The following is a 25,966-nucleotide window of genomic DNA, read 5'->3' as shown; positions in this document are numbered from 1 at the left end:
ACAAATGAAATAAGAAGAAAGCTTTGTGCAGAAAAGGTGTAGAAGTGGATCGCAACTCAGACAAAAACCACTTCTAAATTGCAATAGGTACTCCAAGAAATGCAAATTCGCTGTGAAACTAGACTAGACTTTAATAATTTCTTTTCCAAGGAACAAATAAATTAAAAGAGAAAAATAAATTAAAAATTGTATTTAAATAAACACAAACAGATACTTAAACAGATACAGAATTGGTAAAGCACATCTTATACTAACTTTTCCTGAACGGTGCAAATTTAACAGTGGGAATCCAACTCAACGGCACGATTGAGAGATATAGTTGAGCAAGATTCAGGGCTTCAACAGTATCTGAATCTAGTTTGCAAGGGGTATAACACACGTAGCTTTAACAGTCACGTATGTCGGAAGCCATAGTGTCGGAAGCGAAAGGTAGCTTTAACAGTAACCTAACGTCTCCGGCCCCTTGGACGCTTTAACAATGAACAGGAAAGGGCGAGTGATCTGCGACCTATAACACAACACACGTTGCTTTAACAGTCACGTGTGTCTGTGTTATATCGTATCGGCTGTCTGTCATGGTAGTATTTGCAACACCATATATCTCCAACTGAGTTCATCATCGACTGACTGGGTCCCACCAAATAAATTTCTTGTGTGGACCTTGGCGACGGCCGAGTTCAACCCCAGAAAGATACAACTAAAACTAAAATAATATAAAAATAAAAAAAAAAATGAAAATTCTGGAAGAATACACTAAAAGGAAATTGGAGTTAAAAGAAGAGGGACTTAAAATAAAAGCAGAGCAGCACAAGGAAAAAATGAAGCCGTTGGAAAAAATAGCTAATAACGCACGCTCCAAATAAATTTTAAGTTTATATTAAGTTGTATGTTTATTCGTCGTATTAATTTATTAAAATTATGTACTTATGTAATTTTTTTTTTTTTATTTGAATAAATGTATTTTATTTTATTTATTTGCTAGTATTTATATTCTATTTATCTATTTATTTAATATGTTATTATTTATTTCCTTATATTATATATTTAAAGTAATGTTTTAATTATTACTATAATAATAATTATTGTTTTTATTATTCATGTTGTATTATTATTGAAAATTGTTATTGATGTTTTGTTGATTTATTAAAAAAAATTAAATTGAAATGAATATTTTAAATTTTAATTAAATTCTTTTATTTAATTAAAACACAATACATAATTTACTTGTAGAATAAAGCAATTGTAAATAAATGAAAATGAAATGATTCGATGTTAACTTGTTATGAGACCAGTATCTATTAAATATCGTAAAACTAAACTCCGTCTGTTATCCACTTCAAAATTTCGCGCATTTATTATACTCGTAAAGTTATAAAAAGTAATGCGAGTCAGTTGAAAATTTTCGGAATGTACAAAAGAAGGACAGTATTAACCGAGTTTTTTTTTTTTTTTGAAAACGGTCCTGAAAATAAAGAGGCGCGCTGTCAGTTGCGGTGAACTGTAGCGTGCATAAGCATTCACTATGTGAGTAAATAAGCATGCTGACATTTATTATACCTTTATTGCATTTTTGCAATATGAGCCCCTACCGTCCGTTTGACAATAGTGTTTGGGCTAATACACACTTTTCCTCCACGAATACCTAACTATGTAAAGATAATTATTAAAATAAACAGTCTTAAAACATAACTGAAATGCTTTGGTCATTTTATTTAATTAATCGGTATACGGAGAAATATCTCTACAGAAGATATTTACGGAAAGTGGAAGATAAAAAAGGCGGTGTAAGTTGGAATGTAAGAGTTTTTTGGTCTTAAGTTTTTAAACTGGAGGAGTGTTGATAAGAATTTAAAATCGCAACGAATTATAACACGAAAAAGAAAAACAACAGTGAAATATTGTTTGAAGGAATCCTTTAGAAATAAAGTCAAAAAGTGTTTTCAAAACCTTGTGCAGAATAATTCTAATTGAGCCAAAACATTTTATTTTGTTTGAAATAATTATTAACTGACGCCATAAGAAGGACATTGAGCGGTCGTTAAGTTATCTTCAGATAGTAAGACATAGCAACAATACTCTTGAATTTATGTTTTCTGGTTATATATACAGTGAAAAAGAAAACTTTTCTTTGCTACCAAAGTGTTCTAATGAGAAATTAATTGTACGCTCAAAGCTAAAAGTGAACTGCAGAATTTTTTTTGGAAATTTGTGAAGTGCGCCAAAAGAAACACTACCCTGATAAGCGGAGCATCAAGTTGTATCCAAAAAGGAGATAAGCGAAAACTGGCATGCTGAAGTGATTGACAACCAGAGCTCTGCATTAATGATAACATTTGTAATTAGATTAGACTCTATTATAAATTACGGAGTAATTTAATTGATAATTGAGTTTCTAGATTACAATTTAATTGAAAACCTCAATTACGAATTGCAGTATAATTGTAATTTGTAGTTGAGTTGCTAAATTACAGGTATAATTTTAATTGAAAAACCCCACTACGAATTACGTGCAAAAATTGCAAAAATAATCTAGAGAAGAAGCATTGAAACTTCTGGACCATTATAAACGAATCGAAACTATGGTTGGATTTTGGATTTTAAGTGGCCCGCATTTAGTTTGCGCTCTCATTCATAGTCTCTTGTTGGGTTGCTTGTTTTTGATTGATTGTACATTTGCTTATGAGTTGCGCGTAGATTTTTTTAAGCAAGTTTAGGAAGATCTTTGGTTTTGTGCATCACATATATATATGCAAATTTGTAAGCATTATATGAATGTGTGTACAATGTGTATGCAAATAATATAATTTTATCTGTAATGAGATTATGCCTACATTTATGTTTTAGAAATTATTTTTATTGCTAAATACGATTTTAAAATTATAATAACATAAATGAGTAGTAATATGTAGTTTAAGAATAAAGTTTTTGGACAAAGTCTTATGCTGGATGTATATTTGGTTTTGTACAATGAACTACAAGAAATACGTTGAGCATAAAACGCAAAACCATAAGGAAAGTTTTTATAAAATTATATAAAATTTTATAAAATAAAACGTTATAAAATTAGTTGTTGACGCTGCTCTGCATATTTCCGTCGTAGAGAATATCTACTTCAGAAATCTTTTCCATCACACTTCGTTTGTAGAACCAAGTCGAAGAACATTTATTGGTGCCATCGAAAATAAATTTGACTTGTTGCAAAAATCCCTGAAGAAAACTTTAGACGAAACACCTTTTGTATGCATGGCAGCTGATGTCCTGCAACAGAAGAAGCTTTTTTGGATATACTCGTCATTGGCTTGATAATGACCTTAAAAGATGCTCCGCTGCATTGGCATGCCAACGGTTTGAAGGTGTCTACACGTATGAGAAAATTGCAGATATCGTTTTTGCCTAGTAACGAGCAGAGACCTATGCTGTCAAAGCATATCAGATGCGCGAGCCACTTATTAAATTTAATAACGACTAAGGACTTAATAAATTTGATTAAAAGTGACGCAGAGCTATTTAGTATGTATAAACAGGTAATTTTTCTTTAATATAATTACAGTTTAATAGTAATTGTTATTATAGAAATATCACTAAAAGAGAAGAATAATAAATATTTTTATTTCTTCCATAGACTTTTTCGAAATGCAATAACTTGTGGACAAAAGCTGGCAGGTCAAGCTCTTCTGAAATAATGCAGAAGGTGTTGGGTTCATCTTTGAATTATGTAAATTATTATAATTTACAATAATTTATAAAAGGAAATATAGCTAAAAAAAGAGAGGCGAAACTCGGAACGCTGCCGTTATCTATATCATCTGGAGCTGAAGGGATAACGAAAAATCACTTAATTCATCGTCTCTAACGTTCATGTTAGAAAACCAATTCAACATTCAAATTTACAGAACGCCACCATATAATAGCGCGTCTAATGGGCAAATCGAACGTTTTCATTCCACTCTGACAGAAGTCATGCGTTGCTTGAAAGCGGAGAATGGCTACAAATCGTTTTCTGAATTTCTAGATAACTCTGTTTATAAATACAGCTACACTATTCATTCAACCACGAAAAGAAAACCGGTCGAAGCGTTCTTCGGTAGAAGAGTGAATACGGATCCGAAACAATTATAAATGAATAAAAAATAAAATATTAGAAACTTGAGGCAAAAACAGAAAGCAGATATTACATTCTATAATAAAAATAAAACTCCATTTAAGAACTATGACATTGGACAAGAAGTTTTTGTAAAAATTAACAAAAGATTAGGCACTAAACTTTCTCCAAAATATAAGAAGGAAATTCAACAGAAACAGAATCAAAAAAAATTGTTCACAAGAATTTAATAAAAAATTGATTTGATTACTCTCGTAGATTACTCATAGTAACATATGGTGTCATACTGACACACAGTTACTGGATTATTCTAATTCACAATTGATAACAATAGATACAGATTCAGCAAGAATTCAATCTGGATTATTTAAAATTATCCATATAATCGACTTAATCGAGTATGGAAAATTAATTAATGATTTGGAAAGGTCCATCGAGTTAAATATAAAAACCCATCATCCTTTATACCCTATCCTATCCTTCGAAACTAATAATATAAAAAGTTATTTGGCCAGATTGAAAATAAAAAAAAGGATATAAAATATCCATTGATAACATTGGCACCACATGGAAATGGTGAGCTGGCAGTCCAGACCGCCACGATTTTGAAATTTTAACTAACAAATTAAATAATGTTTTAGAGAATAACAATAATCAAGTTATTATTAATAAATTAAATGTACAAAAAATTAATGAATTGTCTTAAATAACAAATGAAATATTGAAAGATATAAAAAATGATGAAAATATTGTAAACCAATTGTTCATTGAATTAAAATTTAAATTACAAGCACTTTAAGAAGAACTTGCTAATGTAGAATATGCTATCCATTGGGCCAAAGCAAATATTGTGAAATCTTATATTTTATCAAATACTGAAATTAATATAACTGAAAATGTAATAAATAATGAAAATTTTCCTTATATTAACATCGATGAGACATTAGAATTTGCTCAAATCAGGATTGACTCTAATGGCAATAATATCAATTATATTGTAAATTTGCCAACTACTTTTGTAAGGGCAAAATTTACTTATGTACTAAGTACTTATCTAAATTTGCATAAGTAAATTTTGCCCTACATAAACATACAACCACACATCATTGTTTATTTCAAGAAAATTGTTGTAAAAAAATCTCTGAAGTAGATGAATAAAAGTTAATAGAGACACATACCTTGAGCTATCGTTGGGTGTTCTATTTTGCTAGAGATTTATTTAAAAAAATAAAATAATTTTCTAATTAATGGAATGAAATACACACGTTCACTGGCACAACACATTGCTAAAAAACAAACGAGATCAAAACAAAATAATGATAAAGAGACCTGTCAAACGAAGAAAGCTTTGTGCAGAAAAGGTGTAGAAGTGGATCGCAACTCAGACAAAAACCACTTCTAAATTGCAATAGGTACTCAAAGAAATGCAAATTCGCCGTGAAACTACACTTTCGCTCAGTGCGGTACAGAAAAGGAGCTTTAATGTTGGGTCAACAAACTTTAACGTTTTTACAGCTGACACCGTTGACCATGGACGGGATAAAAAGAGCGTTCACCAAGAAGAAGGTCTCTTGTTTTTGTTCAACCGCGAAAGAAAGACTCCTGGTTCTGGCTTCAGCAGCAGCGAAATTTCTGTGACTAAGACGGCGGTGTCAACAGTGAAATTTTAGTAGTTTCTCAAACTTAGTGAAAAATTTTGTTCATAAATTATTAAATTTGTCAATATAAAAAATTTTAAATTTTGTATTTATAAAATTGTGAAAACGTAAAAATTGAATTTTACAACCAAATTTAAAATAAAGTAAAAAGTACGTATAAACTAATATTTTGTACATAAAAATTATTTTTAATTAAATCAAACTAATTAAATTATTAAATTTGTTAATATTGAAATTTTAAAATTTGTATTAATAAATTGTGAGAGCTTAATAATTGAATTTTACAAGTGGATGTAAAGCAAAGTAAAGAGTACGTATAAATTAAATTTTGTACATAATTATTTATTTGTTAATAAAAATAAATCTTAATAATTTCTTATTCAACGAACAAATAAATAAAAAGAGTAAAATAATTTAAAAATTGTATTTAAATAAACACAAACAGATATTTAAACAGATACAGAATTGGTAAAGCACATCTTATACTAACTTTTCCTGAACGGTGCAAATTTAACAGTGGGAATCCATCTCAACGGCACGATTTAGAGATATAGTTGAGCAAGATTCAGGGCTTCAACAGTATCTGAATCTAGGTTGCAAGGGGTACAACATAGCTTTAACAGTCGCGTGTGTCTATGCCATAGTGTCGGAAGCGAAAGGTAGCTTTAACAGTAACCTAACGTCTCCGGCCCCCTAGACACTTTAATAGTGAACAGGAAAGTGCGTGTGATCTGCGACCTATAACACAACACACGTTGCTTTAACAGTCACGTGTGTCTGTGTTATATCGTGTCGGCTATCTGTCGTGGTAGTATTTGCAACACCATATATCTCCAACTCAGTTCATCATCGACTTAATCTAGTTTCGGTCAGCTTGTTTCGGTTCAGGTGTTAGGAGCAATCAGAAGTGACTGGGTCCCACCAAATAAATTTCTTGTATGGACCTTGGCGACGGCTGAGTTCAACCCCAGAGTTATACGAACCACAAGAAAGGTTTATTACAACTATTGTATAGATATTCCGTAACAAAAAAAAAACAACAAACAAAGAAATATATTTTTTTATCCACTAACCCTTCTGTCCCAAACAGGTACGCCGTGAGCAGACAACCATACCTAGGAACCAACCCCGCATACAGCAGAATCACTGATGTGCCGTCCGAGTCAAGGAACAATTCTTTAGCTGATTTCATTTAATCTTTTTCAACCCCGGTTGCAGCAGAATCGCTGAAGTGTTGTCAGAGTCAAAAGAAATAATAGTATTTTATATAAATACACTTTACAAGCATCGATCCTATTGGGTAATTACACAGATGCTTGGTTTATAATAGAATATTATTCTGTCATTCATTCCATATAAAAACTGAATACACCACTCAGAGGCAGTTAGTACATTTTTGACCACGTCTTCACTATTATATTTACTTTCAAATCTCTCCTCGTTATTATAATGAATTTCTTACTCGTGTGTGGTTTTCTTTTACAAAAATAATAAAAATCTTAAATATAACTTTGTAAATGTTTTAATAAATAATAAAATTAGTAAATGTTTAAATAAATAATAAAATATATGAAAAGTATCGTTTTGTGTTTTCTTTAAAAAATATATTTATATTACATAAATATATAATTGGCGCAGTCGGCAAAGGATCTACAGAATCCTAGTGAAATAATTAATGAACTTTTATGAAAATGAAAATATCCTTACAGTTAGACTGAATATACGAAACTAAAATTATTTGAAAGAATTAATTTTAAAATCAAAAATTTAATCCTGGAACTCTAATAAATAAATCTTTAAGAAACGATAAGTAGCTATTGTTGTATTAAAACCACATGAGTGAAATTCTTTTATTTAAACTAAATAAGTAAAAAAAAAAAAATAAATAAAAAAACGAACATATTTAACCTTAAAAAACTTAAAAGTTATTAACAATATACTTCATAATAACTACACATCTGGAAAACAACATTCAATATGGAATTACCCGTAATTAGAGAAGTAATCAACGGATTTCTGAAAAACATTAATCCATTCACTGGCAATAAAAAGCAGCTGTCAACCTATATGTATAACAGGTATTGAAAAAATTCTACCCTTTTTAAACTCCCTTCCCGACGTATAACAACAACTATAATTTTTTCGCATATTGCGCACAATTAAAGATGCACCAGCCGATATAATTAGAAGAGACAATCCTCTAGATTGGTCAACACTTAGGCAATTATTAATAAGCGAATATGGTGAGAAGTCCACCCCCGATAAACTAATAGTAGAATTCGAAAGAATTAATTTTAAGAACAATGTAAAGTTATTTTATTTAGAAATAAGAGAACAGTTATGTAGGACAAAATATTGTATTAGATTATCAGATAGGCCACAGAACATAAAAACGGTTTATTTCGTAGAAGCTGAAAGAAATGCATTAATTAATTTTAGAAATAAATTACCTCCACAACATCAAGCCACAATCATTGCAAATAATTGTCAAACTCTACTTGAAGCATTTGAGAAACTTTCAGAGCAGTATTTAGTAACAGAAACTTCCGAATCAAAAATGAATCTAACTGACAGACAAACACATAATTATTATAGCCAGATTAGGTCAAACAAATATAACACCCAATTTAATAGACAAAATAACAATAAATTACCCCAATTAATTTATCGAAATAATCAACAACATAATAATAGCAATGTGCAGAGAAAGCCTTACCCACAATTTCACAATAGAAACTTTAATCAATATAATAAAAATCAATTGTATATTCCTCAATCAAATAATAACAAACTCTATAATCAGAATAACAATTTTAAATATCCACAACAAAATAATAATAAATACTATAATCAAAATAATAACTTTGGACACCTTCAACAATATGGAAATATGGAATACCTGAACCAATGGAAGTTAATTTTCAGGAAGAAGCCTCGGATCAGAAATACCATATATCAGAATAAATAATTTTTAATAGATACTGGTTCATCAGTAAGTTTGGTAAACCCAAATACATTTAAAACGAAATCAATAACAGTAAAACCTAAAAAATTAGAACCATTAACGGAAAAATAAATATGGATCAGATAATAATTACTAATGAATTAAGGGACACAGGACAAAATTTATCATTTTTCCTAGTCTCCTTTTCAAAAGATTGCAATGGTTCATAGGATCAGATATATTAAAATATGCAAATGCAAAAGTTGGAGAATAATAAAAAAAAGAAAATGAGATAACTGAAGAAGAAATTAATTATATAAACAATCTAAAAACGAATAATATCAATTTATCTGAAGACAAAATGAAATTTCGCTTAGATCACTTAAATAATAAAGAATATAACAGTATTTCAAATTTATTAAATAAATATAAAAACATTCAATATGAAGAAGGAAACAGTCTTACGTTTACAAATCAAATAAAACATAAAATTAAGACAAAACACGAGGACACTATTTATTCTAGGTCTTATAGATATCCAAAAGCTCACAATGAGGAAATTGAATCCCAAATAAATGACATACTCAATCAAAAAATAATAAGACCCAGCTCTTCATCCTACAATTCACCCATTTGGATTGTACCAAAAAAATTAGATAGTTCAAACAAACAAGGTTGGAGGATAGTAATAGACTACCGAAAACTAAATGAAACAGAGCTACCCAAAGCAACAAAAGAATCAAATACGTATTTACCCAACGACCTCAATAATTTACACAAGGTACGCGTACCCAGATACGTGCTACGTCCAAATTTAAACAACATTGAATTACATGGGTTTTGCGATGCGTCTATTAGAGCATATGGTTGCTGCATATACGTTCGCGTAGTCGATTAATATGATTATTTTCATTAATCTGTTGACAGCTAAAAGTATAGTAGCTCCAACAAAAAAGAGGACTATACCTCAATTGAAATTGTGTAGCGCACACTTACTAGCTAAGCTTTTTGAGAAAATTATGTCAGAGTTTGCAAACTATAACGTCAAATCATTTCTTTGGACAGATTCTTCAGTAGTTTTACTTTGGTTAATGATGCATTCATCTACTCTTACCATATTCGTCGGAAATCGAATTTCGGAAATTTAACAAGTGACCAGAAACTGCATATGGAGACATGTGCCAACATCGTGCAATCCTGCAGACATTATATCACGTGGATGCTCTGTAGACAATCTTGCAATCTCAATTTGGTTCTCAGGTCCAGAATTCTCACACTGGCCTGCAATGCAATTGTTTAAACGCAACAATGCTGAAGTAAATGACGCTATTCGGAAGACGGCACTACATTGCAATCAAATAGATAATGCTGTACTGTTATTCACTGAGCGAACGAGTTGCTATAAAAAAGTCTTAAATGTCGTTAGTTGGCTAGCGGCTGAACGAATGCGTGCCCTTCATTGCATCATTTACAATATACAACAACATTTCGCGATCGAATTCAAAGCTATTGATAAAAACTTTGACATTAAATCTTCTTTGAAAACTCTTGGTTTATTCATACAAACTGTCGGGTCGTTTCGGTTAATCCACGTTGGTGGACGCCTAAAACATGCAGATATACCGGAAGACCGCAAGCATCCCTTTCTATTGCCAAAGGATTGCCAATTCGTCAATACTCTAGTTCGTCATCTTCATATGCAAAATTTTCACGCAGGCCCGAAGGCATTGCTTGCCATTATGCTGCAAAATTTCTGGACTATCATTTTTTTCCGAATATTTTAGGTTCTGCACATTGCATGTATCGATGCCCGCGGCACGTTGGAACCGAGAATCGCAGGTAATGTCCATGTGATTTATAAATAAACATTTTAATTCAATTTCATATTTTTTAGCTAAATCCATTTAAATTTTCTTCACGTGAGTGATTTTTATCTATATTATGTGTAGCGGTAGTAATTAGTTGACACACAGATTTTCTTTTTCGCTTGTTCTTGCGATATGTACCACAGAAATTTACTGTGTGAATTTGTGTCGTTACAATGTGTTATGGTAGCCTATAGGTATGTTAGGAAAGAAAAAATATTTAAAGAAAGAAAATTTTTTTTTTAAACTAAACTAAATAAACTATATTATACGTAATAAATGTATTGACACAAGGGTATACCAAACACAGCAAATACTCACCACAATTCGAGTTAAGCAAAGAGAAAGGGGATGGTGAGTTTATATAGAAGAGAGTTGAGTATAGACCGTAAGAGAAAGGAGAAGCATTGTAACGAACAGCAAATATGAAAATGTAACGTAAATGTATAAATCCCTACATCATAAATAATATAATGCATATAAAATCTATGTCCATGTCCACTACAAAACCGTCCAAAACAGTCTACAATAGATCATCTAAGTGTTGATGCAACCAACAAAGTCAACTATTGTTATGGTTTCCATTGACGCGTTTCATCCGGTCACCAACCGGACTCATCAGAATGGATAAAACTTAATATGTCGTGTGTTATTGTTTTTTTAAAAATGCTATATTTGAATTATTAATAAATAATAAAATTAATAAATATTAAATAATAAACAACTATATGAAATCCTTAAATTTAAATAAATTAATGTTAGGCAATGCACATGATAATAAATTATTTAAATTAAAACAAATATGCAATGCCTTACCAAAATAATACTACGTGAACAATTGTCACATATTACACATCTTAAACCACTTATAGTTGGTGTCAGAAATAATTGTATTAAATCTATTAAAATCCATTAATATCAAATGTATGCTTGTAATAAATTCTATCAAATAATTGTAAATTATAAATTACATCTTATCTTAGTATGCGGCTCCTTAACCTCCATTTCACAATATTGCGGTTATTGAAATCCTCACATTAATCAATACATATACTTTATTACACTCAACACATGAATTTCTTTACATATGCACCAAATATTATTGCACATTCTTCAAATATTAAGGAATAACAAATGACTAGTTTTACTCCACTTGCAATACTATACCAAAAATGGAATCATAAACCATAACACAAACAAAATGGAATGGAGACTACGAACATTTCCCGTAATCATTCTATCCTCACATACTTCACAATTGTCAAAACATAGTCTGACTAATTATTCCTATTAGTACAACCCAATATTGTATATTAATGTAAATTGCACATTTAATATAAAGGAATCCATTATGATCTTAAATATTAGACCAATTTTTAATATTAAACTCATATTTAATGTTAAACATTAATAATTACACAACGCGAACAATGTAAATTCCTAAATTTTAATATAAATTAAAATTAGAGTCATCTTGTGATATTTGCTTCATTCTTTACATTTATTTATTGTTCCTTCCTTGTTCAAACCTATTATCCAAACCTATTATTGACATCAACCTTGAATTTTACTTTTGTAAATTGACTAAACTAAACCATATTTTACATATCGTCAACAAACTAAATACTTTAATTTGCAATTAATTAAGGTATAAACTTGCTTTATCCATTTAAATAATCATATAAATACAATTAAATCAAACTCCATATCCAAACATTTATTCATCTTGAAATTAAATTATAGCATTATTAATAGACACTAAAAACTATTACGTTTTAGACATTCCTACCAACTTTAGTACATGTACTAAATTACAATAAATTGGCATACTCCGCCAAAATTGTTATTATAAAAAAGCTTTTGATCTGTAAAGACGTGGTGCATATTGAATTTTATTTTTATCAAACATACTTATGCGAGAAACTATTGAAGCTATATGTGAAATGTTAAACACAATAAATTTCAGCAAATAAAACCATATGTGACATCAAATATTCCTATGTGAGAAACTATTGAAGTTATAAGTGAAAATACCAAACACAACAAATACTAATAAAGAAATTGTGCGTGATGCAGTTCTTGCATATATATTCAAATTCACTACAATCCTAAAACCATAAATCTTAAATCAAATTAAGTTCCCAAATTAAATGTTGATTTAAAAATTAAATTAAATTAACTATTATTCCTCAAAATTACAGATTTCTTCTAAAACTATATTGTGGCCTCAACATATGTTTCCCCATCAATTATACATCTTAGACAACAACAAAACCTATCAAAGTGACCAATATATGCAATTTGCACCGGCACAAATTATAAAATATTATATTGGTTATTAATAATATTCTTCAATTATCTATTAAGTGATACAAAGTGTGAAATAGTGTTATATACAGAATTATTTGAAATTTTCTATAAACTATATAAATTTATAAATAGGAAATTCTTTGTTTACCAAACAAGCATCATATAATTCATGTGTGTCATACCGCTTTGCAACTATTATAATTTATTCTTTACGAACATCAATGTCAAACCAAATCATGTACGTATACGTAAATAGTACAAGTACACTTATTTTAACTGAGATCTCTCAACAAAATGTGCAATTAATAATATTTACTTTTTTACCAATTAATAATTAAACCAAGTCATTAAATCCTTAAAATTCAATTCTTTCAAAGCTAAATATAAACTTAAGTACTGTTTTTTTAATGTTATTTGAACTGAACTCTTAACAAATTTTATTTTTATTTTTTATTTTTTATTTTTTACTCAGGTCTCTTATGGATGTATCTACAGATGATTTAACTCATATCTCTTTAACGTAAGTTACCCTTAAGAATGAAAATTCAAAGTTAAATTAAATTATAAATATACATTATACATTAATGTTGTCCATGAAGCCAATGTATTTAACAAATCTAACATAGGTCTCTTATGGATGATTCAACTGATGATTTAACCTTTGCCTCTTTAATGCATGATATAGAATCTAATTTCAGTATGCAGAGTATGGGACCTAATTCTAAACCTGAAATCATGACGGAGAATCCTTCATCAACTATAATTTGTAAATATAACAAGTTTACATATTTATTATACATTTACAATAATTTCCTATTTAGCCTTTCCAAATTCACCAACCACTACTCAGGATCCAAGTTTATGTTCAATGATTAATTTTGCCTAAACTATAAAATCAAATTCCCAAGTACTAATGGTTCCCAGCCCAGTCCAAGAACAAATGGAAACCAGAACCAAAGCTGATTTAATTAGTGAAAATTGCGGTGCAAACATAGGTCAAAATCAAATTAGTGATCGAATAACAGGGCCAATGTGTTATACTACAAATATACCAAACTTACAACTGGATGTAAATCAAACCCGTCAACATCATGATTCACTTGCTATCGACCAAATAATTAATATATCGAATATCGAAAGTAAGTGTGATTAATTAAACATATTGTTCATGATTAATAATTAATAATTTAGCTACCCCAACCGCATTAGGTCCAAATGTGGATTCAGTACCAATTATTGTACATATGGATGAAGAACATACATCCCCAATAATACAGGCTGTAGATAATACTAATCAGAATTTAAGCAATGAGCATGTGGTTATAGATTTGACAGAGACAATGAACAACGTTATGACTTCCAACCCTCTAATGAACACCAATAAAACCCGAGATATATATATATATTAGTTCAAATTGTAATGTATTAAAATAATTTAATGGTTAGGGATCGATTTTATCTATTGTAATGGTTAAGGATCGATTTTATCTATTATATGTTCAACCAATAAAACACTACAAATTAAATATCCCCATAACTTTATATATAAGTCATATCCAACTTTAATTGATTGAATATATTATTCTCCTTAACTTAGATCTTTTAACACCAAATCAAGACAAATCACCAGCTATCTCCAAACCTACTTCTGAAACTATATTGTCTACCTCAACTGCTCTAATTGAAACCCCGGACATGCAATTGAGTACATATAATGTTAATTTAAATGAAACAAATCCATGTAACTTTTATGGCGGTCGGTTACCTCAAAATGTACTTTTTTCAACATTGTATCCAAAAATGATACCTGGTGGGTTTCATAACCTAAGTGGTCGCCAGGTACCAAAGGAAGTGCAAATATTATTGAGCTTCGGCCCAAAGTATAGCCCTATCAAAACACCTACTATAGAGGACTATTACGTAGCATTGGATAGCTATAATGAAATATATCAGAATCAATTTATAAATTTAAACTACCAAAGTCCCTTAGAGATGCAGCTGCATTATACTGAATTTTTAAAAGCCATGGAACATTATCAAGAACCTCAGCAAACTCAACAAATATTATTTCAGTTGTATAAGTTTACCTCCGAATATTTACAATCACAAAAAGATTTGATAATAATACAAGCAGATAAAGGCCAGTCTACATGCTTGATGAAAAAATCTGAATATATACAGAAGATGCATGTGTGTATAAACCATAACCTAGAGATAGGATCCTACATTTTGTATACAGAAAACCAACGAGCCTTGTTTAATTGCTTAGCTGCAAAATATCGAAGAATAGTTAAGCCACTTATTAGATGGCATCGACAGGAACCGTCTTCATTTCCAAAGTCTATACTAATAAGCTTGCAACAAATGTTAACAATATCCAGTCCTACCTTACCATATCTATATGGCACCGTGAAATTACACAAAAAGGAGCAACCTATGAGGCCCATTTGCAGTCCGCTAGGTTGGTACATCCATCCACTCCATCAGTTAATACATCATGTGTTAAAAAAGACCTTGTCAAACCGCATGTCCGCACACAATCTGACCAATATGAGCTGTTTAACAGGGCATATCTTACAGCTTCAGCCTTTACCAGGTTATGTATTCGTGTCCATGGACATAAGAGACATGTATCCAAGAACCAATATAACATCCCTATGGCGCACCTTGAAAAATCTTATGTGCTTGCCTTGGTTTCTTGAATCATGTCCCATACCCATATCAATGCTTAATATGGCATTAGAGTATATATTAAATACTGGGAACTATTTTACCTTTGAAGATAAATGCTATATTCAGGCAGAAGGGTTACCACAGGGAGGTGCAGCCTCTGGAATCCTAGCAACAATTCATCTCGACTCCCAAATAGAGATCCACACTCCAGCTTTATTTCATAAGCACAAAGTGCATTCTTGGTGGAAGTACGTCGATGATGTCTTATTATATATGTCACGACACGATATACCTTCTTTTATGGAGGTCAGTATCATTATATATGCTCCTATGGGCCTAATGTGTTATTACGGAATGTTTTGCATATTGGGTATTTGTGTAAAGTTTCTGCATTATATTATTTATGATGTAGGGGATTTATACATTTACGTTACATTTTCATTATTGACAGTTAACGTTGCAAGCTGCTGCAACCTAGTTAGCACCATCATGTGATAGCTACATATATATAAATGTAAGTTTTGTACGGGTTTCCTTCCCAATCCAACAGGTGATATGAATTTTTGTTGATGTCCGCGGTTGTTGCTGAGCGTGAGAAGAACCAAAAATACCACAGAAAAATTTTGTGCGAATCACTTCATAAAATTTAACTTTATTCCACCTAGGTCTCCGCATTTTGGTGGTCTTTGGGAGGCAACAGTTAAAAGTGTCAAGGGATATTTATTTCGTTCGCTGGCTAATGTCAAGATGACTATCGAAGAATTGATGACAGCATTAATTGAAATCGAAGCTGTTATGAACTCACATCCTATTTCGCCTCTCTCTAACGATCCAAACGACCTAGAAGCGCTGACACCAGGTCATTTCTTGATAGGAGCACCAATTAACTTGTTGCCGGAGCCAATTGTTGACAATCACGATCTCACTCATTTAAAGCGTTGGAAACGTATCGCCGCTGTCAAACAGCAATTTTGATCCAATGAATATCTACGCGAACTTATTCAACGTCATCGCTGAACAAGCATCAAATCTAATATTAAATTAAATGACTTAGTCATCGTTCACGAGGATTACTTGCCACCACAGAAGTGGGTAACTGGTTGAGTAATAGCAACACACGTTGGATCGGACAGATATATTAGAGTCGTGGATATTGAAACTCAGGGTGGAGTTCTTCGTCGATCCATACATAAGCTGACGTTGCTCCTTGACTCTTAAAAGGCGATCCTTTCAAGGCCCCCGGAATGTTCAGAATACATTGTAAACAAAAAACCAAATATGTATTTTAATTTCATTATATGTAAAACTGTAAATTATTTGCCATATGGCAACCCTGCCAAGCACGAGCCTTCGTGCATTTTACTTAAAATAAAGTAGTTATTCGTTGATAGTCAAACGAAGCGGTCATGTTTAAAATCGTTGTCTTTTTTTAACGTTTGTGGTTATTAAGATTAGCCCGTGTGCTACCAAGAAATCGCCTGTGCGCGCATAAGTAACTTTATTAGACTCAATCGTACAAACCACTTAAAAAAGAGTTAGATAGAATGAAAGAATTAAAAGCTATAACTGAAGTCACTGAACCAACTGAGTGGGTGAGTGAGTTAGTTCAATTGTGTTAGTCACTAAGCAAAATGGCAATATCCGTTTATACTTAGATCTTAGTAATTTAAATAAATCTATTGTAAGGCCCTCTCCGGGAATTGCGACCTTCGCGTAGCAAAGTAACCCAGGAATGGCATCACTTAATGATATGCTTGATTCAGGTGAGAAGTTATTGGCAGATTTAACTTCGATATTGCTAAGATTTCGTTGTCACAAAATTGCAATGAGTGCAGATATAGAAAAAGCATTTTTACAAATTTCATTAAATCAGAATGATAGAGATAGTCATCGTTTCCTCTGGTATAAAAATTTAAGAGATGATAACAAACCAGCGGAAATTGCAACTTATCGAATGGCAAGGGTAACTTTTGGTGTAACATCTAGTCCTTTCTTGATAGCGTCGACAATGCAGCAACATCTGCAAGGCAATGTTGAGCAATATGGTTTAATATGTGACAAACTAAAAAACTCATTTTACGTAGACGACTTAATAATTAGTATATCAACTGTTCAAGAAGCTGAATATTTATACCTCATTGCAACGAAAATAATGAAAATAGGAGGTTTTAATTTGCGGAAGTGGACCTCCAACAGCGAAGACTTACGACGAAAATTTGAAGAAAATAATGAAGAGCAGCATCGGATACAAAAGGTGCTTGGCGTTTTATGGAACATTTATGAAGATAATTTATTCATAAATTTAGATCACTGTATAGAGATTTCTCGGAATTTAAGACCCACTAAACGCAATGTATTAAAGATTATGGCTGGAGTTTATGATCCCTTAGGATTTTTAAGTCCGTTTACTGTAAAAATCAAAACACTATTGCAGAGGATATGGAAAGAAAATTTAGACTGGGACTCTACCTTACCTGAAAGCTTAGCGAATGATTTTAATAAATGGTGTGATGATTTACATAATTTAAAATATTTTACTATTAGTCGATGCCTGGTAAGATCCAATTTGTCAACAATTCAACTACATGTATTTGCAGATGCGAGCCCGATTGCATACGGAGCTGTTGCATACCTACGAGAAATTTTGTCTAGTGGCAAATTATTTACAAGCTTTATATGTTCTAAAAACAGAGTAAGTCCTATTAAAAATAAAAATAAAAGCGAACTCACTTTACCAAAGTTAGAGCTAACAGCCGCGCTTATTGCAGCCAAATTAGCAAATTTTTTAAAGCTTGAGTTAAACATAAATTTTTCTTCTATTAACATGTGGACAGATTCAAGTATAGCTCTGCAATGGATAACTGGAGACGGTAAACAAGTAAAACAAAATATCAGCTCAAAAGTAAGTGAAATTAACAAACTAACAAATGTATATGACTGGCGTCATTGTGATGGCAAATGTAATCCAGCAGATCTGTTAACTCGTGGTATAAAAGCCAAACAATTGATGCAGTCAGAATTACGGAAATGGGGTCCATCATGGCTTATCATGGAAAGCAACGAATGGAATATAAGCAAAATTGAGGATAGCGCAACTCTTATCACAAAAGTACTTCAAGAAGAGAATGTTTGCAATATATCTAAGGAAACTATATCTGATATACAAAAGTTTAGTAATTTACGGAAATTGTTAAGAGTTACCGCATACGTATTTCGATTTTTAAGGAATATAAAAAATAAAGGAATTCAGCAATCTATCAATTCTGAATTGGAGAAGATTGATGATTTGACTCTAGAGGAATTAAATAAAGCGGAAGTTTATTGGATTGGTTGTGCACAAAGTGAGTATTTTTTGTCAGAAATAATATCGTTGAAGAAAGGACAAAAAATTGGAGCGGATTTAAAAATTTTGCAATTGAATCCCGTTTTAATAGATGGGTTACTGCAACTTTCTTGTCGTTTACCAACGACTGAGTATGAAAATCTAAGCAATCCAATTATATTACCAAAGGAGTCATATTTATCTAAGTTGATTGTTTTGGAAGCGCACCAAAAGTTTATGCACAGTGGAATTAATGCTACCTTAGCTAAGATTCGAAAGAGATTTTGGGTTGTTAAAGGCCGGCAACTTATTAAAAGCGTTGTACAGCGGTGCATAATTTGCAAAAGGCTGCATGGGAAAAATGCATCTGAAAACTGGACGGATTTACCTATCGAACGGGTCACTGTATCCAAACCATTTGAAACCACTGGCATAGACTTTGCTGGTCCATTATATATAACTTCTACTGACAACAAAAATGATTTTAAAAAAGCGTATATAATGTTGTTTACCTGTGCAGCAACTAGAGGAATCCATTTGGATCTGGTAGCAGATTTAACTGTTGAAAGCTGTATAAACGCACTAAGAAAATTTATTGCAAGGCGTGGCACCCCCTCTATTATTATATCAGACAATGCGAAAACTTTTAAAAGAGTGTTGTATGGAAGTGCAAAAGCTTGAACAACTAATGGAGAAAACCAGAATCAACCAATTTGCTGTAGCCAATGGCATTAAGTGGAAGTTTATTCCAGAACGTGCAGCGTGGTGGGGTGGATTTTGGGAGCGGCTTGTACGAACTGTAAAAAACTGTTTAAAGGCAGCAATTGGGAAAGCAAGGCTGACTTTTTATGAAATGGATACTTTACTAACAGAAGTAGAAAGTGTAGTAAATCAAAGACCACTCACCTATATTACTACTGACTGTAACGATTTGGCGCCGTTAACACCTGCACATTTTTTGGGAGAATGTGGTGTGTTAAGCAAAGAAAATTTCTTGTCTGACGGCAGCACTATAGCAAAAATGTGGTAATCACGAACTTATATTTTAAAGCGTTACTTAAAACGATGGCAGGACGAATACTTAACTAATTACGCTCAATTCATCTTAATAAGTCTAAACCAACAAAATCTATAAATATTGGCGATGTAGTATTGGTCAAAGATGAACATCAATCAAGACTTCTTTGGCGAATGGCAGTGGTGGTAGCTACTTACATTAGACGAGATGGGCGTGTCAGAGCGTGCGATGTCAGACTCAAAGACCAGAAAATTATGAGAAGACCTATTCAACTACTATATCCGCTTGAATTAATATGCGATTCGCCGGGTCCCAGGATGTAAAAAATATCCCTTAATATCATAAATATCTCTTATCTCTTATCATGAATTAATATTTTAATCTCTTTTTTTTTAACTTTATACTTACTATTGAATTATTCTTTTTTGTTAAAAGCAGTAATAAATGCACACTCGCAGCATACAGTTGTATTTTATTTCATGTGAAGACTATATTTTCTAAACCCATATTTAACAAAATTAAACTTTCATGCCAAAACCAAACACAATATCGAACATCATATTGAAACAACTCCTGGGACACCAGTGTTTTGCAAACCACGTCGTCTATCTCCAGAAAAATTGTAGATTTATAAAGTACTTCCAATAGTAGTTGGTGAAGTATAATTCACATATTTAACAAAGCTAATGGTAAATGGAGAGTCTGTGGTGGTTATCACAATCTTAATGCTACAACGATTCCCGACAGATATGTAGTGCCACACATTCATGATTTTGGATCTTTTCTTGATGGCAAAACAATATTTAGTAAATTAGATATAACCAAGGCATATCATCACATTCCCGAAGCTAATGAAGATATAAAAAAAACTGCTGTCACAACACCATTCGGAAATTTTGAATTCACAAGAATGGCATTTGGGTTATGCAATGTTGCACCTACCTTCCAAAGAAATATGAATCAATTAATGCAAGGTTTGCAATACGTTTATGTCTGCATCGATGACATATTTATTGCATCAGGATACACATGTTTTATTTGGTGAAGATAGTTGAATTAAATTGAATTAATTTGATAATTTAATTGATTTAATAATTTAATTAAATAGTTTTTATAACATTTATAACTATATTGGAAGAATAATAAATATTGGTAAAATATATAGAGGAAAATTGCCAAGATTACAATAGAGGATATAATATGGTAAAATTGAGGTATTGTTGTTATTAAGGTGAGCAGTTGTGAAATATCAATAAATCTAATACATATGAAATGCAGATGCTTGGTGGTGCTATATATTTATGTGGTTTGTGCTTGTGTTCTTATAGTCAATAAGTTTGGAAATATAAACAGAATATATGATAACAATAATATATTTAATGATATTAATGGTGTTGGATGACATATATTAAAATTAATGTAGAAGTTTTATATAATAATTGAGTCTTATGATAAAGTGGTTTAATTATATTTTATGGAAGTTATACATTTGTTTGAGTGTTAAAGATAGTGTGTGGATAAAGTATAAGTATAATAATAACAATCATAATATCTAATCATAACAATAATTGATATAAAAAAAGAAAGGCAGAAGGAATATGGAGAAATTTTCAATTATTGGAGTATAGATAATAACAAATTATTGTAAATTATTATTATATATTGTATATAAAATATTTATTGCATCAAAAAGTGTAACTGAACATATTTAGCACTTAAAAGAAGTACTGCAGCGTTTACGCAACTTTGGATTAACTATTAATAGTGAAAAATGTTCATTTGCGGTTGGTGAAGTCGAATTTTTAGGATACTAGGTATCCTCCAATGGCATTCAACCACTTCATGCTAGAGTTACTGCCATATTGGACTATCAATTATCAAAAACAGTACTTGATTTAAAAATGTTTTTGGGTATATTGAATTTCTATAGACAATTCATTCCAAAAGCGGTAGAACCTCAAGCAATATTGCACAGCATACCAACAGGAAATGTGAAAATTGATAAAACAGTCATCGCATGGACTGAGGAACAGCAGCAGGCATTTAATGCATTCTGTGCTATCCAAAACATACCTCATTGACAGTTGATGTATAAGATTCTACGCTGGGAGCTGTACTACAACAAAAAATTGACGGCGAGTGGAAACCGTTTTTTATTTTTCGAAAAAACGAACGAACACACAAATGAAATACAGTGCATACGATAGGGAATTATTAGCGATTTATGCAGCAGTAAAACACTTCTTATATTTTTTAGAAGGTCGGCAGTTTACTATTTTTATTGACCATACATTTTTGTTTGCTTTCAAACAAAAACCGCAAAAGGCGTCACCGAGACAGTTAAGACATCTGGATTTCATTTCGCAGTATACTACGAATATCTAGCATATAAGTTAACAACGCAAACATTTAAGACCTTTAAATTCGCCAGTAGTCAGCAAATAGATCACTTTTTAAATAAATGTTATTATAGCCATTTTATTATACTAATTGTAAAATATTAATAATAAAATATAATAATAAATATATGTAATCGACTTTTAGACACTGCGTCAGCATAAGATCATATGTCTATACCCATTTTATTATACTAATTGTAAAATATTAATAATAAAATATAATAATAAATATATGTAATCGACTTTTAGACATTACGTCAGCATAAGATCATATGTCTTTTTTTGCATTCTTATGCTGAAGTAAGTGCCGTACTAAATAATCAATAAATCAAAAAACAGTTTTATTAAAGCGCTTCATTAGGAGCTAAACTAAATTTGTGTTTAATTTTTGTATAAAGTCTTTATAGAAGAAATAAAAATTGAATAAAATAACAATTGTACAAGGACAATTGTTAACTTATACAAGGGAAGAATAATATCATTGCAAAAACGCTATCTAGAGTAACAGCCATAGCCGCACCAACACCTATCAACTAAAAACAACTATATCAAGAACAACAAGCAGACGAAAACAACAAGAGAATTGCGAAAACTTTTTGAACTCTGCCGTTACTGACCTTAAATTAAAATTAATTAAATTGCCGGATAATGATTGTGCTTTATATTGTGACATCACTTTTTCATTTAAAAAAACGGTGTTTGATGCTGTACACGCATTATCACATCCTGGTGTAAGGGCAAAAATCTATTTAATTAAGCAGCGATATATTTGGCCGACATTAAAAAAGAACGTAGCAATGTGGACTAAACACTGTTTGGAATATCAACGGACTAAGGTGACTCGTTATACAGAAAGTCCAATTAATACCTTTCAACCTCCAGCTCAACGATTTAGCAACGTTCACATGGATATATGTTAGTAGATCCGCTACCAGAATTTCAAGATTACAGATATGTTGTTTTCACCTGTATTGATAGATTTTCAAGATGACCAGAAGTAATACCTATTATAGACATAACAGCGGAATCAATCGCAAATGCTTTTATGCAAACGTGGATTTCAAGGTTTGGAGTGCCGAACCAAGTAGTCTCTGATCAGGGTAGACGTTTGAATAACAACTATTTCGCGAATTAACAAAACGCTTGGGTATAAAAATGATTCATACTACAGCATATCATCCGCAATCGAATGGTCTAATTGAAAGATGGCATAGAACATTTAAAGCAGCTCTAAAATGTCACAAAAAGAAGAACTGGGTGGAAGCACTACCGTTGGTATTATTAGGACTGAGATGTAAGATTCTACAAAATGAGAACATTTCAATTGCAAAAATGGTTTACGGTTCTACAATCAAACTTCCTGGTGATTTATTCGAAACGCATAGTAAGATACCTCCTACAACTGAATGGATGCATAATGTCAGAAATAACATGAATAATCTACAACCAGCTGTTACAACTCACAATTCAAACCAAAAGGAGTTTATCCATTCAGAACTCAATAAATGTTCATTTGTTAGATGTGATGCGGTAAAAAAACCACAGCAAAATCCTTATAACGGACCGTGTAAAGACTGGAAAGTGCAAAAAAGATAGTTCGCTCTATAACTTCACTAGGGGCGGAGTACTATAATGGATACATACGCTTAAGAAGTTAGAACATATGAATAGTTGAAACATGAACTGCAGAGCATATATAAATAGTTTAGTTAGTTTAGAAAATATGTTTCAGTATTTGAATTCGAACACGAAAGGTTCGTCTTAAAATTTAAGCGCAAGCAAACAGCTACAGTACAGTGTAATAAAAAAAAATAAGATTAAATTCAAATTCTCGGAAGAAACATTCAAAAATAATTTAAAAAATAAGAATTGCAACTGCAACTGAAGTGTAGTGTATACCTGAAAAGTGTTTATGAAGAGAAAAATCGCCAGAGACGATAAAAATTAAATCCTAAAATTTCAGGCAAGTGTCGTGTATACCTGCATACAAGAAAATAATTAAAAAAAAATCGAAAGTGACGATAATAAAAATAATAAAAGAAAAAAGGTGTCTTAAAAAAAAGAAAAATTGGTTACCTTAATTAACCAACCGTGATAAAAAAAAAGTGTTGTGCATACCTGATAAATAGGTATTAAAAGAAAAAAAAAAAAATCAAATCAAAATTAATTTAACAAATAAATAAAAAACAAGAAATAAATTAACAAATAAAATAAGAAAAGAGACGTTTTCTAGGACACAAAAACATACAATTACTAAAAGTAAGTTACAATAATTCAATATATTACTCACCAAATTTTATCCTTATTTACAACTATTTATATTGTTATTTTTTATTACTACGTTATTACTTTATAATATTATTATTTATTTTCAATTATATATAATTATCAACATTCTCAGTATTAAATATTAAAAACTCCATTATTAAATAAATTCTCAATGGACTCAGCTTTACAGTCATTAAATGAACAAATTATAAGTTGTCGACCATGGTCGATATCTTACAGAAGGACTTAGCGGCCGAAAGGGCCGCAAAGCAGGAGATGGAAAAACTCTATTTTTCCGAGAGGGCCACTCTTAACAAAACTATCCAAGCCCTCACAGAAAAACTTAATAATCTGAATACCTCCCCAAAAAAGTCCAATAAACGGACTAAATTGAACTCTCCATCGCCTTCCCCATCGCGTAAAACAAACAGTCCTTCACCTTCCAAATCTAATAGACGGGATACACCATCACCCACAAGATCGGATAGTACAGAAACTTTATCAGAGTCTGATGAACAAATGTCGTCTGACTCAGACCGGGAATACAACGAAGAATTCCCAGAAATGACTGTGGTTGTGTCTAAACGACAAAAAAAAATTCAAAAGAAAAGGCTCAAGGATACATCCACAAACGAGCAAAGGACACCTCAGGAGGAGAATGCAGAAGACACGATTCAGGCTCCAGTATCCCATCAGGAGCCCAAAACAGTTAAACCAGTCCCTGTCATTCTAAGGGAACCTAGCCAGTGGAATGCCATTCGCAGAGCAATGGAAAACCGCGGGATTAAAATGACATCCGCTAAAAGAGTGCACCTGGGTATACAAATCTATCCAGAAACTGTTAATGACCACAGACAACTAACCCGGTATTTGACGGAAACGAAAGTCCAATACCACACCTATTTCCTCCCGGAGGAAAAACAATTAAATATAGTAATTCGTGGTCTCAAAGGCCTGACACCAGAAGAAATAAAGGAGGATTTAGAAGCACAAGGCTTCCACCCCGAGGAATGCTATTTTATGAAGATTGGAGCCACTACCTCCAATCTTCTAAAAGTCCGTCTCCCTAAAGAGGAGAAACATATTTTTAATATAACAAGTTTATGTTACCTAAAAGTAACAATTGAAGCACAGAGACCCAAAAAGGGTCAAATCCAATGCCATAACTGCCAGCAATTCGGACATGCCGCCATTAATTGCAAAGCAACTGCCAGATGTGTGAAATGCACAGGAAAACATCATACAAAAGACTGCAAACGACCAAAAGAGCAAAAGCCAAAATGTACTAACTGTGGTGGAGAACACCCAGCTAGTTATGGAGGCTGCCCTAAAAATCCTAAAAACTCTAGCTGGATAAAAACCAACCCAACCCAAAGCACACAAAGACCAAGTGCTCAAATGGGTACA

The 25,966-nt window shown here is 31.6% G+C and overlaps 2 protein-coding genes across 2 annotated transcripts; both read left to right on the top strand.

Annotated features, from left to right (window-relative positions):
- Window positions 1-17,284: 17,284 nt before the first annotated feature.
- Window positions 17,285-18,248, top strand: LOC119667279. Its single transcript, XM_038076569.1, has 2 exons — window positions 17,285-18,106; window positions 18,150-18,248. The coding sequence occupies exons 1-2, from the start codon at window positions 17,285-17,287 to the stop codon at window positions 18,246-18,248; spliced, it is 921 nt and encodes a 306-aa protein (XP_037932497.1).
- Window positions 18,249-23,446: 5,198 nt separating this feature from the next.
- LOC119667278 lies at window positions 23,447-23,887 on the top strand. The gene has a single exon (XM_038076568.1). The coding sequence runs from the start codon at window positions 23,447-23,449 to the stop codon at window positions 23,885-23,887; it is 441 nt and encodes a 146-aa protein (XP_037932496.1).
- The last annotated feature ends 2,079 nt before the right edge of the window (window positions 23,888-25,966 follow it).

This window comes from Teleopsis dalmanni, chromosome 1 (genome assembly GCF_002237135.1).
Source record: "Teleopsis dalmanni isolate 2A chromosome 1, ASM223713v2, whole genome shotgun sequence".
Lineage (NCBI taxonomy): Eukaryota > Metazoa > Arthropoda > Insecta > Diptera > Diopsidae > Teleopsis > Teleopsis dalmanni.
This window is presented reverse-complemented; position numbering and strand designations above follow the sequence as displayed.